A 16,379-nucleotide genomic window follows, 5' to 3' on the forward strand; every position below is an offset into this window, starting at 1 on the left:
TATACTTCTTGAATATTTGACTTACAGTTTTTAGAATTCTAACAATCTAGAGAAACTTAGCTGGAGCCGTAGTTATAGTAGAGAGCTTTGCCTCTGTGCTAAAAATTTATTTTCCTCTCCCCCTCCCTCTACACTTTTTGTGGGTGCCACCCATGCCAGTGACAGAGGCTTCCCAGGTGGCGCTAGTGCTAAAGAACCTACCTGCCAATGCAGGAAACATAAGAGATGCAGGTTTGATCCCTGGGTTGTCAAGATCCTCTGAAGGAGGGTGTGGTGACCCACTCCAGTATTCTTGCCTAGAGAATCCCAACGGATAGAGGAGCCTGGTGGGCTGCAGTCCATAGGGTTGCAAAGAGTCAGACATGACTGAGTGATTTGACACGTACACATGCTAGTGACAAGCCTGGATGTACTTAACCTGTCTCAGGATCTTTCCATGCCTGGCTTTCCTTACTGGTGTCCCAACCTATTGTCTCAACTTGTTGCCCTCAGAGGAGGAACCTGGACTTGTATAATGATGCTGATAGGGTCCACATACTGCTAATTGACACAAAGTAGGAAGTATAAACAGTGTGTCCCCTGTTGGGTAACCATCCACCCTTGCTTCTAGCACTCACCCCTTGGAATTATGGGTACTGGAAGAAGTCTGCATGAAGGAGTGTAGTTCTCCAGTAGGCTTTATTTGGCTTTCTTCCATTACACCATCAGTCCAATATCTAGTAGAGATTTGTTAGTCTCTTGAAAAATACTGCTTTTTTTTCTGTTTTCCAGTGATTATATTCCTCTCCCCATTTTTAAATGTTCTCTTGGTTATTTCAGTAGAATTTTTTGAAAGTGTGAAAGGCAATGAGTGGTCAGATGCATTTTATTTATTTCATCATCTTGTCCAATATGTATAATTTTTACCAACATGTTCAGTTTGATAAATACAGACATGGAATTACTTTTATATTTAATATGTTTACATACATCTAAGACTAATTTGGTTTATGTTTACGTACATATAAGACTAATTTCATTTAATTTTGACAACTGTCTGTCCAGAAGCTAATAGGTTCTTATTATTTGTTTTTTAGAAAATGGATCCTACATCTTTGTTACCAACCCTTTTAAATGTGAATCTGACAATATCACATATAGAATGTCTTCCCAAGGACATTCTGGTGAAATTTCAAGGCAGAAATAACATTGAATGTGAGTTTGACTACCACATATTGCAGAGGGAAATACAGCATATTCAAAAAGGAAACAATAGTGTAGACATTGATGACTTCTGTTTGGTAGAAGAAAGAGTATCAGGAGAATGGCAGAGAGGAAGAGTTGTGGAAAAGAAAAATGAACTCTATACTGTGCTCCTCATAGATCGCGGAGAGGAACTGAGAGTTGACAGTACGCATGTTGCTTCAGCCTGTGACAACTTATTTGAGCTACCACCACGGGTAACATTTGGCATTTTGGCCAACATACTACCAGCTGGGGAAAAATGGTCTCCCAAGGCTTTGAATTATTTCAGGTCATTAGTAGGACTACAAGTGAAAGGTTGTGTACAAGCTGTTTTGCCTCTTCAGATGATTCTTCTTGAAGTGCCAAACATAATATCCCAGGTTCTTGAATTACAGTTAGGGAGACTCATTGATGGAGATTCATTTCGTCTTATTGTGGAAATGGTAAAAGAATTCCCCAAACAAATGCCAGATTCATTACACCATAAAAGACCTGAATCATCATTAAGTAATAACGATACTTTACTTGATATTCAGCATGTTCTGGATAATTTGCAACCATCTTTGTCAGTGGGCAGTACTGAAAGTGTAAAAGTATCATCTGCCTTGAGCCCAAGTAAATTTTATTGCCAATTAATTAAATGGATTCCAGAGTTAGAAAACTTTACAACATGTATGACATTGCATTATGATATTATCAGCCAAGGAAGTAGTCCCACCTGTGATAATTTTGGACTACTTTGTGTTGCCAGAAGGAGAAATGGACAGTGGCATAGAGGAATTCTTCAGCAGCTTTTGCCCAATAATCAAGTGAGAATTTGGTTTATGGATTATGGCAGTAGTGAGACTATACCTTCAGTTCATGTAAAGAAACTTAAACAAGATTTTACCTTAGTACCATTATTTTCATTTCCATGTTCTCTAACATGTTTACACAGTCCAGACAGAGGTACAAGAAAATTTCAACTGAGTATATTTAAACAAGCCTTGTTAGGACAGATAGTATATGCACACCTTGATCAGTTCAATAAGGATGAGCATTTGTATTATGTAACCTTAGAAAGTCAAGAGTCTGCAATTAGTTCTAAGTGTCTACTGAAGACTGTAGGCACACAAGTACTTTGTCCAGTGTCTGATTCAAAAATTTATAATAGGCTGAGGGCGACTAGTGCTTCTGAGGTAAACAGCTTTGCAGTTGAGAGTTTTATTGCAAACACTGAGCAGTCGATAGACTCTCTAAGTAAAAAAGATACTTTTAAAATAGATTTTCCTGTTAAAACTGTAGAAATGAAGATAGAGGCTGCCTACATAGCTTTTGTAGTGTATGTATTAAACCCATCAAATTTCTGGGTACATACTAATGAACATCAGAATGAATTTCAAGATATAATGAAAAATATAAACAAATATTATGATTTGTGTGAAAATGATGAACTGATTCTAAGAAATCCAGAACCTGGATTATTTTGTTGTGCTAGGTACAGCAAGGATAGACATTTTTATAGAGCTGTCATCACTGAAATTAATGGTTATAAAATTAATGTTTATTTTTTAGATTATGGAAATACTGATTCCATACCATTTTTTGATGTAAAAATTTTGCTTCCAGAGTTCTGTGAGTTGCCTGCTTTAGCCATGTGCTGTTCACTTGCACATATATTTCCTGTTGAAGATTTATGGGTGAAGGCTGCTGCTGATTATTTTAAAAAAATTGTCCTGAACAAAGCAGTTTTGCTTCAGGTTATAGCAAAAAAAGATGACAAATATACTGTAAATATTCAGAGTATTGAAGCCTCAGAAAATAGTGATGTTGTCTCTCTTATGTTACAAGCTGGATATGCAGAATATTGGGAAGTACAACCAGAATGTTGTCCAAAATTTGTAAGTGAATATTCAGTGTTAAATTTAAAATCTAAAAACAAAGTTAACATTAAGAAAGTCATATCTGCCCTTGAAGGACCTCAATCTAAAAGGTGCCACTCAAATAAGCTAAAAGAAAGTAATTTGTCTTTGTTAAAGTCCCCACCTGTTAATTTCTCTGACTTAAAAAACCCTTTCACCTTGTCTGTGGGACCTGAGTCACCATGGCGTTATAAAGAATATGTGTTTAAACCAGGAACAGTCCTTGAAGTTAAGTGTTCTTATTCTTGTGGCCCAGGTGACTTCTTATGCCAGCTGCAATGTAAGTTAGAAGATTTAAAATTACTAATGGAACAACTTCAGGATTATTATAGTGTTCATTCTGATCCTTATCAGGTTGGGCAGATGGCTTGTGTTGCTAAATCCTCTAAAGATGGGAAGTGGTATAGAGCTGCTATTTTGACTCAAATATCAAAAAAAGAATTTGATGTAGTACTGGTTGATTATGGCTACCAGGAAAGAGTTTTAATTAGAGATCTTTGTGCTATTAAGCCACATTTTCTTTCTTTAGAAGCCCAGGCCTTCAGATGTAGTCTTAACCATTTAGTTGAACCCATTAGTTGTAAAGTATTCAGTTGGTCGAGAGAAGCATGCAGAGACTTTGAGAATTTTATTTCTTCATCTAGAGGGTTATTGACTTGTGTCATCTTTGCCATAGTTCTTATATATCCAAACTGTTTAAGTAATTTAGTGGATTTACAGTCTCCGTTTACTAGTGCAAAAGAATTTCTTATTCATCATGGCTCTGCACAGTATTGCACAGTATCAAAGCCATTTCCATCTTCAGTTCATCTTTACAGTTACTGTTATTCTTCCTTCAATATAAAAATTGGAAGTGAGGAAGAAATATATATATCTCACATATATAGTCCTCAAAAGTTTTATTGCCAACTTAGTAGAAATAATAAAGACCTAGAGATGATAGAAACAAAAATCAGAGAAATTAGTTACCTCAGTGATTGCCCCAAATATAATTTTAGTAAAATGAGATTATGTATATCTAAGTATGTAGAGGATGGTCTCTCTTATAGAGCTTTATCAATGCCGACAGATTCATTATCTGACTTCCTGGTGTATTTTGTGGACTTTGGAAATAAGCAGTTAGTAGAAGAAAGTATGTTGAGGGCTGTTTCAGATGAATTTCCAGAGTTGCTGTTTACACCTATGCAAGCTATTCAGTGTTTTTTGTCAGATCTTAGCAATGTAGATATTCCAGCAGAAATCAATAACTGGTTTGCAGATAAATATTTTGGAAAACCATTAAGGGCAAAAATACTATCCAGGGAGCCAGATGGCCAGTTTGGTGTGGACTTATATGATGGATATCAACATATAAATCAGAAAATTAAAATGTTGCTTCATGCTTATCAAAAAAAACATTGTGACCAAGCACAGTGTGTGAAAAAGGATCATAAAACAAATGAGAATAAAAAAGAGGCTGTTTCCTTGAAAGGCAAAATAGAAAACAACTATCACCATAACATAAGTAAAACTAGTCTAATAACATATTCTGAAAGCAAAACAGATCAGCTAATGAATCCCAGAAGTATATATGCCAGGCTTTTGAAACCATCAGTTTGCTGTAAAGTGGAACCTGTGTCAAAAAACAAGGTGAAGACGTCTTTGCAAGATGAACTTAAAAATAAAGGTGTAGAAATTGTCCCTGAACTTGCACATATTCTTGATGAACGTGATGTGGGCCAAAACTCAGTAAAGGTTGTATCACAGTCCTTTATCAGAGAATTAAATCAAGCAGCCTCAAAAAACATACATAGTCATGCCAGACCACAAATCAAAGACCTTCCTCAACCCAAGATTTACTTAAATGCATACGTTAAAGGATATGTTTCTAATATAAGTAATCCAGCGAGTTTCCATATTCAGCTTGCTGAGAATGAAAATTTAATCATCAGACTAGCGGCTGCTCTAAATGTAAGAAGAGCCAGTATAGTGAGAGAGAGAAAATCAGTTAAACCGATGGTAGGAGATCTTGTAGTTGCAGAATACTCTGGAGACAATGCCATTTACAGAGCAGTTATTAAAAAAATTTTGTCAAGAAATTCTTATGAAGTGGAATTTATTGACTATGGTAACACTGCAGTAGTAAGCACATCTAAAATTTATGAAATTAAGAAGGAATTCTTAACCATTCCTCAGCTAGGAGTTCATTCTTTCCTTAGTGGAGTCAAGTGGAATGAACCTAATGAAATATGGGACAGAAAAACTGTGGATTATTTTGCTTCAAGAGTAAGTAACAAAACAGTTTCCTGTGAGTTTTTGAAAAGGCATGAACAGAAATGGGAAGTAAATGTAATTTGTGATGAAAAATGTGTCATTAATGAACTAGTGAAATGGACAGCATGCTCGAAACTACCGAGAATAGTATTACAAATGCCTCAGGTTGTCTCTCAAAAGGTGGGCCCTGTTGATAATGAAATGAAGAAAGGAGGATCAAATGGATATGAAGGTTCTGTGATCCTTCAGCCATCCTACCAACAACTGGTTAGTATTCCTTTTGAAGAGTTAAAACCTGGACAACTTGAAAAGGCTGAAATACTTCATGTTTCAAAAAGTGGAACGTTTTATGTGAAGTTATCTAAAAATAAAAAGACTTTATCAGATTTAACAGTATTAATTACTAAAGAAGTAAGAAACACTGCTTCTTTATCAGTGGAAAATATTGAGCAAGGCTTGGAATGCTTGGCAAAATCTAAGAACACTTTTGAGTGGTATCGATCAAAAGTAGATAAGTATGTTGATGAGAAAGTGCTTGTTTTTTTAGTAGATTGTGGTAGGTATGAAATAGTGCCTTTATGTAATACTAAGGTGCTTAGTAATGAAATCAGAAATATTCCAAGACAAGCTGTGCCTTGTAAATGGATTTGGTTTGAAAATTTTAGGAAGATGCCATTTGAATCCATTGTGGGTTTGTTTGCTCATTTGGAAATAAGCATCCTTTTCCTGAAATATTTAGACTCTGCTTGGAAAGTAGACATTTTGATAGATGGTCTGTTATTTTTGGAATATTTAAATTTAAATACAGTTCATGTTGAAGAAAACAAATTTAGATCTTCAGGAATTATTTGTAGTGTTGAATCTAAGACTCCTGTATCACCATGTACCATAAGATCATTTCCTTGGACACAGCTTCAAAATGGTAGGCAATATTTTGGTATAGCCACTGCTGTTTCTGATCCATCAGACTTCTGTGTTCAGTTGGAAGATTCCTTTGACACAATGAAATCTCTCTTTATGTTGCTTTCTGATCTACCAGAAGACTTACAAACAGTGCCTCAAGAGCATATAATTCCCGGTTCTAGTTGTTTGTTCAAATATGAATCGGAAGATCAGTGGAATAGAGTAGAAATTTCCGAAGTCTCTGATCAGAATTTACTTCTTATATTGATTGACTATGGATTTTCTGTTTACATACATTATTCAGATATAAAAAATCTTAAAGTTGTTCCTGAAGAACTTCTGAATTTGCCGAGGCTAAGTTATCCTTGCATCTTACATGGTGTCTTACCTGCTGAAGGGAGACATTGGAATGAAGAAGCCAAAAGATTTTTTCAAGATTTCCTGAGTAAACCAGGCTTAGTTTTTCAGTTTAGGGAATACAGTTTTGAAACAAAACTGAAGGTAGACATCATTCATGAGAAAAACAATTTGGCAGACATGTTAGTTGCCTCTGGTCTTGGGATTTATTCTAAAGATTCAGCTCATCTCGACGCAGTTACTACTGGATCTGTCGAAGTCCAGTATAAGTCAGAGAGTAAGCCTATTTGCCAATTGTTAGATCAAAATAATCACAAAATGGAAAATATAAATTGTACATGCACTGAGAAGCAAGTGCTAAAAAATCTGAAAACTATAAAGAGGAAAGACGTCTATAAACACCTCTTAAGGAAAAGCCATATTAGTAGAAGATTACAGTCTGGAAACTCAGTACTGAGGAGGAAGAAGGTTGATACTGGAAAACATAATCCCCGAAGTACCATTACATCTGATACATGTGCAACAGCTTCATTTTGGGAATCACCTAATGGTTTGAAGAATAGCACCAATTGCATTGAAAACATTTTTGCAAAGCTAAGTGAAGGATTGCAGGAAAATGATACAGTGGACTTAAGAACAACAGGAAAAGCACTACATGTTAATGAAGTAATGGTATCAAAACATTTGAAAGGTAAGTGGACATTTTTAAAGAAATAATTCTATTTTGTAGATTTTGCAGATTCTATTTTTGATTATTTAAAGGTTTGTTATTTACTAAAATTATTCAAGTTGAAAATGCCCTGCAAGATTTTACTAAAAATTTGAATAACTGGATAACTAGAAGAGATCACTTGAATTATGAAATGATGCTTTGCTATTTTTACCTTTTATGAATGCTTTGTGAATGTAATGAAAGTAGAGGATTTGAACCACATATGCATGAACGTGTGCATGACATTTTGCAAACTTCAGGGGTTTCCCAAAACTCCTGAAGGTCCACAGATCTCACATTGATCTTGCTACTATTAGAGAGCTTCCTGGGTGCATTTTGAAGAATCAGTTTTCTATTATACTTTGGTTCTTATCAGATTACATATATCTTGAGGTTTTTTTGAGTGTGATTTTTAGCATATTGACAATGTAATTAAACTTGTAGAATTGACTCTAGCATAGTCATCTGAAAACTTTCAGATATCAAGCTCTTTATGAACATTAAATTTTTAATAGCCTATGTGCTAGAGTTAAAATTTTAATATTCTGTGTGGAGTATTATCTTTTTTTGTTTATGTGTGTTATATTTCACTTTATATATGAATTAGTGAGGATTTATAGGTTATAAAGAATATTCTATGCTTAGTGAATGCTCCAACTTGTGTATTATCTTTTTTTGTTTATGTGTGTTATATTTCATTTTATATATGAATTAGTGAGGACTTATAGGTTATAAAGAATATTCTGTGCTTAATGAATGCTCCAACTTGTATATTATTCCAACATATACAGGTTACATTGTTTCAGTGAATGGAGGTATCTTATTTTTAATTGATATATTTTAGAAAGTATTTCATTTGAATTCATATTAGATGTTTTATAGTGAATTGATAAATGCTTTAATAAGGGCCCTTTTTTTTCTGATTTTTGAATCACTCTTTTATCATAGTAGCAGTAATGGTAGAATGCTTATTATGTTCCCAGGTACTAGTTGGAATTATACATATTAGCTTATTTAAAGCTTTCCATCACTCTTTTAAGCTCCATTAAAATGTAGACTAATAACTAGTATCCTACTTCCTTCCCTGAATTCAAAACCACCTTACAGAGACAAGCAGGAAGACAATTGAGCAACATACTACATTTATTAAAAACAAAACAATAGTTGATGAATGTGGCTTACATACATGGGTATATAGGTTTCCCAATACTGAGTCTATAAAAGTAGGCTTAACCCACATAGGCACAGAGGAGAGTTTCTCCATGGGGGCTTACCCATGTAAAATTTACAGCTTGAGTTAGCCATATCTATAAAGGGAAAAGAGAGGGAGGATGAAGAGACGAATAAAACATAGATCTTTCTCACTGTAAATGAAACAGATTGCCTCGACTTCTCGAGTATGAGTAAGGGCGGAATGAGACCAGAGGGTTGTTAATCGAGGAGTGTGCCTCAATCATGAATACTTCCACATGGAGGAAGATCAGGAATGAGAAGTGTCCTTCTCCCCCCAAATTATTATGAATATTTTCACTAAGGCTCAGGGAAATTAAGTAAATTGCCCATGGACATAAAGCTGGTAAGTAAGGAACTGAAATTTTAAATTCAGATTTCTCCAACTACAGAGTCTACTTTTGCCCATTATTTATACTTTAAAAAATAGTTTATTTTAGAAAGGGTTTTTCTATAAAACCCCTGACCATCAGTCTGTTCATTTTGGCACTTACATATCTTTTATTGTTCCTTTACTTGTGAATGTTTTTGCCTTCTTTGTTTTGCTCATCAAATTCTTTAAGATCCCACTTTTGGTCACCATGTCTATCCCATCTCCTGCATCCTTAGCAAACAGTGAGTCAAAAACTTAAAGTGTTGAAAGTAGCAGTTATAAAAGGAGTTAGAGAATCAAACACTAAATTATACTTCTAAAAAATTTGAAGTCCCTTTTAAGGAAAGATCATAACTTCAGTGATACAAAAATATATGGTTTTATGGACAGAGAATAGGGTGATAGATTTGCTGTTATCATAGTTTTAGAACAAAAGAAAATAAGAAAACAACGCAAACTGATTTCATTGCCTGGAGTGCCATCTGGGTTCTTCCACCTGTATTACTTATCCAAGGGCAATAGTAACCACTGCTGTTTGCTGCTGTTATTGGCTGTAGCTTGTCTGAGTCTAGAGCAAAATAGTTTTAGTAGTTCTTATTTGAAGATAATCAACACTTGAGAAACTTTCTTGATTATTAAAAATGTTAGCAGAGGGACTCTAACAGCCATGCTTTTCAAGCTAGGCTTTGCATTGGTGTTAAGAAAGGATGTTTTCTTTTTTTAAAATTCTGATGCCTGTATGTCAGTTTTACAGATTGTAGATTGTTTTAATTGGTCAAACTGTGGCCTTGCCATTAGGATTTTAAAGCTCCCCAAGTGATTCTGATGTATAGCCAAGGTACAGAATTGCTATTCTAGAAATTACTATGGATAGCTTCTTGAATTGTGGGAGAAAATAGTAATTTTGTATTTTTATGTGGGGAAAATGCTTAGAATTGTTTCTGTATTTGGAGTCCAGACTATACATAATAAGTCATAGTAATCCTGTGCTAAACTTAATTTAAGGTAATGGACATTGTATTAGAAATGGCCTAGAAGTATATAATGCATTTATTTCATCTTGCTCAGGTATTGTTTTAGTTATAGAAGTTTGTTGTTGTTCAGTTGCTAAGTCGTGTTCCACTCTTTGCAATCCCATGAACTGCAACACACCAGGCTTCCCTGTTCTTCACCATCTCCTGGATTTGCTCAAACTCATGTTCATTGAGTTGGTGATACCATCCAACCGTCTCATCCTTTGTCAGCCCCTTCTCCTCCTTCCCTCAATCTTTCTCAGCACCAAAGTCTTTTCCAATGAGTCAGCTCTTTGCATCAAGTGGCCAAAATATTGGGGCATCAGCTTTAGCATTAGTTCTTCCAATGAATATTCAGGGTTGCTTTCCTTTAGGATTGACTGGTGTGATCTTGCCGTCCAGGGACTCTTCTCCAGCATCAGAGTTCAAAAGCATCAATTCTTCAGCACTCAGCCTTCTTTATAGTCCAACTCTCATATCCATATGTGAGTACTAGAAAAACCATAACTTTGACAATATGGACCTTTGCTGCCAAAGTGATGTCTCTGCTTTTTAATACACTATGTAGGTTTGTCATAGCTTTTCTTTCAAGGAGCAAACATCTTTTAATTTCATGGCTATAGTCACTGTCTGCAGTGATTTTGGAGCCCAAGAAAATGAAATATTACTTTTTCTACTTTTTCCCCATCTATTTGCTATGAAGTGATGGGATTGGATGCCATGCTCTTAGTTTTTTGAATGTTGAGCTTTTTCACTCTCCTCTTCATCAGGAGGCTCTTTAGTTCCTCTTTGCTTTCCGCCATTATTTTGTAGAAGTTGCTGCCTCTTATATTTAGACAATTGTCTTAACTTGTTCATAGATTTAGCCTACTATAACATATGAATATTTAAATATTCAAGGCAATTGTTTTTATTTACAGACTATTTTCTCCAAAATAAAAATTACTAGTCCTTCTCCAGGATGTTTTTACAGAGTTCTTTTGTTTTTGTTTTATTGCAGTGGTTGGTTGGTTGGTACTTGCTTTTTTATTTTTCTCTGGAAGTCCTGAAACAATTATTTCAAAAAGAATCTTCATGTAAACTGTGCTTGCATGCATGCTAAATTGCTTCAGTCTTGTCCAACTCTTTGTGACCGTATAGAATGTAGCCCACCAGGCTCCTCTGTCCATGGGATTCTCCAGGCAGGAGTACTGGAGTGGGTTGCCTGGCCCTCCTCCAGGGGAATCTCCTGATCCTGGGATCGAATCCACATCTCCTGTGGCTCCTGCATTGTAGGCAGATTCTTTACTGCTGAGCCAGAGTCTTTTCTCATTTAGGTTATTACAGAATATTGAGTAGAGTCCCCTATGCTATATAGTAGATTCTGAAGTGAAAAGTGCTCAATCTTGTCTGACTCTATGAGATAACCCCCTGACCCCTGCCACCATGGACTATAACCCACCAGAATCCTCTGCCTGTTAAATTTTCTAGAAAAGAATGGGTTGCCATTTCCTTCTCTAGGGGATCTTCCAGACCCAGGGATTTAACCCACATCTCTGGTGTCTCCTGCTTTGGCAGGAAGATTCTTTACCACTGGCACCACCTGGGGTCCTGCATGTAAGCCTTATTTATAATACTTGTCTTTCTCTGACTTATGATAAACTTCAGTTCATTCATGTTGCTATAAATGGCATTTTTTCATTCTTTTTAATGGATGAGTAATAGCCCATTGTATATATTACTACATCTTTATCCATTCATCTATAACTATATCAATTTGCATTCTTACCAACAGTGTAGGAGGGTTCTCTTTTCTCCATACCCTTTCTAGCATTTACTGTTGTAGGTTTGTTTGTTTGTTTTTTTTTTTTTGGATGATGGCCATTATAACAAGTGTGAGGTGGTATCTCATGGTAATTTTGGTTTGCATTTCTCTAATAATTAGTGGTGTTGGGGATCTTTTCATGTGTGTGGTTTCCTTTGTGATGCAAAAGCTTTTGAGTTTAAATAGGTCCCATTAGTTTTTTTGTTTTTACTTTCATTTCTCTAGCAGATGGCTTGAAGAGGATATTGCTATGATTTCTGTCAGGGAGTGTTCTGCCTATGTTTTACTCTAAGAAAAACAGTGATATTTGTTACAGTGATATTTTCGGTTTTGTGCCAATACCTGTTGTTTTTATGACTGTAGCTTTGTAGTGTAGTCTTAAGTCAGGGCACCTGGTTCCTTCAGCTCAATTTCTCTCAAAATTGCTTCGGTTATTAGATGTCTTTTGTGTGTCCATACAGATTTTAAGGTTTTCTTGTTATAATTCTGTGAAAAATGACCTTGGTTACTTGATAGGGATTGCAGTGAATCTGTAGTTTGCTTTGGTAGTATAGTCATTTTGAAAATACTGATTCTTTCAGTCCAAGAACATAGTGTATATATCCATCTGTTTATGTAATCTTCTATTTCTTTCATCAGCATCTTGTAGTTTTCAGAGTACATGTATTTTGTTTTCTTAGGTAGGTTTATTCCTAGGTAATTTATTCTTTTTGATGTGATGGGATTGTTTCTTTAATTTTTTTCTAATCTTTTGTTGTTAGTGTATAGAAATACAACAGATTTCTGTATATTAATTTTGTATCCTGCAACTTTATTGAATTCATTGATGAACTCTAATAGCTTTCTGGTACCATCTTTAGGATTTTCTATATATTGTATCATGCCATCTGCAAGCAGTGACAGTTTTGCTTCTATTTTTTCCAATTTTAATTTCTTTTACTTTTTCTTCTCTGATTGCCATGGCTAGGATTTCTAAAACTGTGTTGAATAAAAGTATCGAGTGAACATTCATTTCTTGCTTCTGATCTTATAGGAAATGCTCTCAGATATTCGCGAATGAGTATGTCTTATACAGTTTGTTTATTTACCTGGAAGACATCTTTGAAAGAAATCTGGAATGGCAACTCAGTTTTAGAGAAGAACATTGTCTGACATTTGAAATTTGAGATCCTATCGGACATCCAAAGGGGGGTGGCGGACAGGCATGCAAAATGTCAGATGGAATTTTGAAAATACAACACTAAGTGATATATATATATATATTCATAAATCAGTTGTATTAAAACTAGCATAGTACTGAAAAATATGGGCATTGAGGCCAAATTCCGTGACTTTGAATTCCTTTTTCCATCATTTATTAATAGAAAATGTAGGTAAGCTTTTTAACTGATCTGTTCCTCAGCTTCTTCGTCTGTAAAATGGAGAACATCATAATTACTCCATTGTTTGGTGGAGGATTAAATAAAACACAAAGTGTTTCACTAGTACCTCAGTTCAGTTCAGTTGCTCAGTCATGTCCAACTCTTTGTGACCCCATGCACTGCAGCACGCCAGGCCTCCCTGTCCATCACCAACTCCCGGAGTTTACCCAAACTCATGTCCATTGAGTTGGTGATGCTATCCAACCATCTCATCCTCTGTCATCCCCTTTTCCTCCTGCCCTCAGTCTTTCCCAGCATTAGCGTCTTTTCAAATGAGTCAGCTCTTCGCATGAGGTGGCCAAAGTACTGGAGTTTCAGCTTCAGCATCAGTCCTTCCAAAAAATATTCAGGATGATTTCCTTTAGGATGGACTGGTTGGATCTCCTTGCAGTCCAAGGGAATCTCAAGAATCTTTTCCAACACCACGGTTCAAAAGCATCAGTTCTTCGGTGCTCAGCTTTCTAGCCTTGACTGGACGGACCTTTGTTGGCAAAGTAATGTCTCTGCTTTTTAATATACTGTTTAGGTTGGTCATAACTTTCCTTCCGAGGAGTAAGCGTCTTTTAATTTCATGGCTGCAGTCACCATCTGCAGTGATTTTGCAGCCCCCCAAAATAAAGTCAGCCACTGTTTCCACTGTTTCCCCATCTATTTTCCATGAAGTGATGGGACCAGATGCCGTGATCTTCGTTTTCTGAATGTTGAGCTTTAAGCCAAATTTTTCATTCTCTCACTTTCATCAAGAGGCTCTTTAGTTCTTCTTCACTTTCTGCCATAAGGGTGGTGTCTTCTGTGTATTAGGTTATTGATATTTCTCGCAATCTTGATTCCAGCTTGTGCTTCATCCAGCCCAACGTTTCTCATGATGTACTCTGCATATAAGTTAAATAAGCAGGGTGACAATATACAGCCTTGGTGTACTCCTTTTCCTATTTGGAACCAGTCTGTTGTTCCATGTCCAGTTCTAACTGTTGCTTCCTGACCTGCATATAGGTTTCTCAAGAGGCAGATCAAGTGGTCTGGTATGCCCATCTCTTTCAGAATTTTCCACAGTTTATTGTGATCCACACAGGCAAAGGCTTTGGCATAGTCAATAAAGCAGAACTAGATGTTTTTCTGGAACTCTCTTGCTTTTGCGATGATCCAGTGGATGTTGACACTTTGATCTCCGGTTCCTCTGCCTTTTTTAAACCTGGCTTGAACATCTGGAAGTTCACGGTTCATGTACTGTTGAAGCCTGGCTTGGAGAATTTTGAGCATTACTTTACTAGCGTGTGAGATGAGTGCAATTGTGTGGTCGTTTTAGCATTCTTTGGCATTGCCTTTCTTTGGCATTGGAATGAAAACTGACATTTTCCAGTCCTGTGGCCACTGCTGAGTTTTCTAAATTAGCTGGCATATTGAGTGCAGCACTTTCACAGCATCATCTTTTAGGTTTTGAAGTAGCTCAACTGGAATTCTATCACCTCCACTAGCTTTGATTGTAGTGATGCTTCCTAAGGCCCACTTAACTTCACATTCCAGCTTGTGTGGCTCTAGGTGAGTGATTATCTGGGTCATGAAGATCTTTTTTGTACAGTTCTTCTGTGTATTCTAGCCACCTCTTCTTAATATCTTCTGCTTCTGTTAGGTCCATACCATTTCTGTCCTTTATCGAGCCCATCTTTGCATGAAACATTCCCTTGGTATCTCTAATTTTCTTGAAGAGATCTCTGCTAAGTCACTTCAGTCGTGTCCAACTCTGTGCAACCCCATAGATGGCAGCCCACCAGGCTCCGCCGTCCCTGGGATTCTCCAGGCAAGAACACTGGAGTGGGTTGTCATTTCCTCTTTCCCATTCTGTTGTTTTCCTCTATTTCTTTGCATTGATTGCCGAGGAAGGCTTTCTTATCTCTCCTTGCTATTCTTTGGAACTCTGCATTCAAATAGGTATATCTTTCTTTTTCTCCTTTCCTTTTCGCTTGTCTTCTTTTCACAGCTATTTCTAAGGCCTCCTTAGACAGCCATTTTGCCTTTCTTTTTCTTGGGGATGGTCTTGATCCCTTTCTCCTGTACAATGTCATGAACCTCCATCCATAGTTCATCAGGCACTCTGTCTATCAGATCTAGTCCCTTAAATCTATTTCTTACTTCCACTGTATAATCATAAGGAATTTGATTTAGGTCATACCTGAATGGTCTAGTGGTTTTCCCCATTTTCTTCAAATTAGGTCTGAATTTGGCAATAAGGCATTCATGATCTGATCTACAGTCAGCTCCCGGTCTTATTTTTGCTGACTGTGTAGAGTGTCTCCATCTTTGGCTGGAAAGAATATAATCAGTCTGATTTCGGTGTTGGCCATCTGGTGATGTCCATGTGTAGAGTCTTTTCTTGTGTTATTGGAAGAGATTGTTTGCTATGGCGAGTGCATTCTCTTGGCAAAACTCTATTAGCCTTTGCCCTGCTTCGTTGTGTACTCCAAGGCAAATTTGCCTGTTACCCCAGGTGTTTCTTGACTTCTACTTTTGCATTCCAGTCCCCTGTAATGAAAAGGATGTCTTTTTTGGTGTTAGTTCTAAAAGGTCTTGTAGATCTTCATACAGCTGTTCAGCTTCAGCTTCTTCAGCGTCACTATTACCTGATGCATAGTAAATGCTTATTGTTAGCCAGTAATCATTATAATAAAGCAACTGTATTTACTTTGAAAATATTTTGGGAAATGGTAACTTTGAAAAAATTCTGATGCTACTCTGTAAGACGTGTTTAGGACAATGTGTGCATGTGCACACATCATAACTTAACAGTATGAGGTTAATGGTTAAATTTCTATTTTGAAGGTAGGACTTATGATTAAGAGATAATTATTGTTTTAAATAAGCATTGGAATAGGCTGTACATGTTTCACAGAGGTTATAATTGTTTAAGAAAGCCATTTTAAGTTTCTATATATACGGTTATATATTTTGGTATATGCATAATTTATGCTGTATTTCATATCTTTACTTTTTATATTGGGACTTTCAGGAATTATATAGAAATTCTATTTATGTCAAATCTTGATTAACTATTAATTGAACCCATAATGCTTTGAAAATTGTATTCATCATGTTCATTTTTGTTTGCTTTTTCAGTAGAGGGAGAAGAAAGTTCAGATGGTTTATGCATCAACAGATGGTACATAGAATATACAGTAATTGCTATATTTAGA

At 36.1% G+C, this 16,379-nt stretch overlaps 1 protein-coding gene across 1 annotated transcript; it reads left to right on the top strand.

Annotated features, from left to right (window-relative positions):
- The first annotated feature begins 1,079 nt into the window (after window positions 1–1,079).
- Window positions 1,080–7,355, top strand: TDRD15 (tudor domain containing 15). Its single transcript, XM_068985960.1, has one exon. The coding sequence runs from the start codon at window positions 1,080–1,082 to the stop codon at window positions 7,353–7,355; it is 6,276 nt and encodes a 2,091-aa protein (XP_068842061.1).
- The last annotated feature ends 9,024 nt before the right edge of the window (window positions 7,356–16,379 follow it).

Source organism: Capricornis sumatraensis, chromosome 1 (assembly GCF_032405125.1).
Source record: "Capricornis sumatraensis isolate serow.1 chromosome 1, serow.2, whole genome shotgun sequence".
Lineage (NCBI taxonomy): Eukaryota > Metazoa > Chordata > Mammalia > Artiodactyla > Bovidae > Capricornis > Capricornis sumatraensis.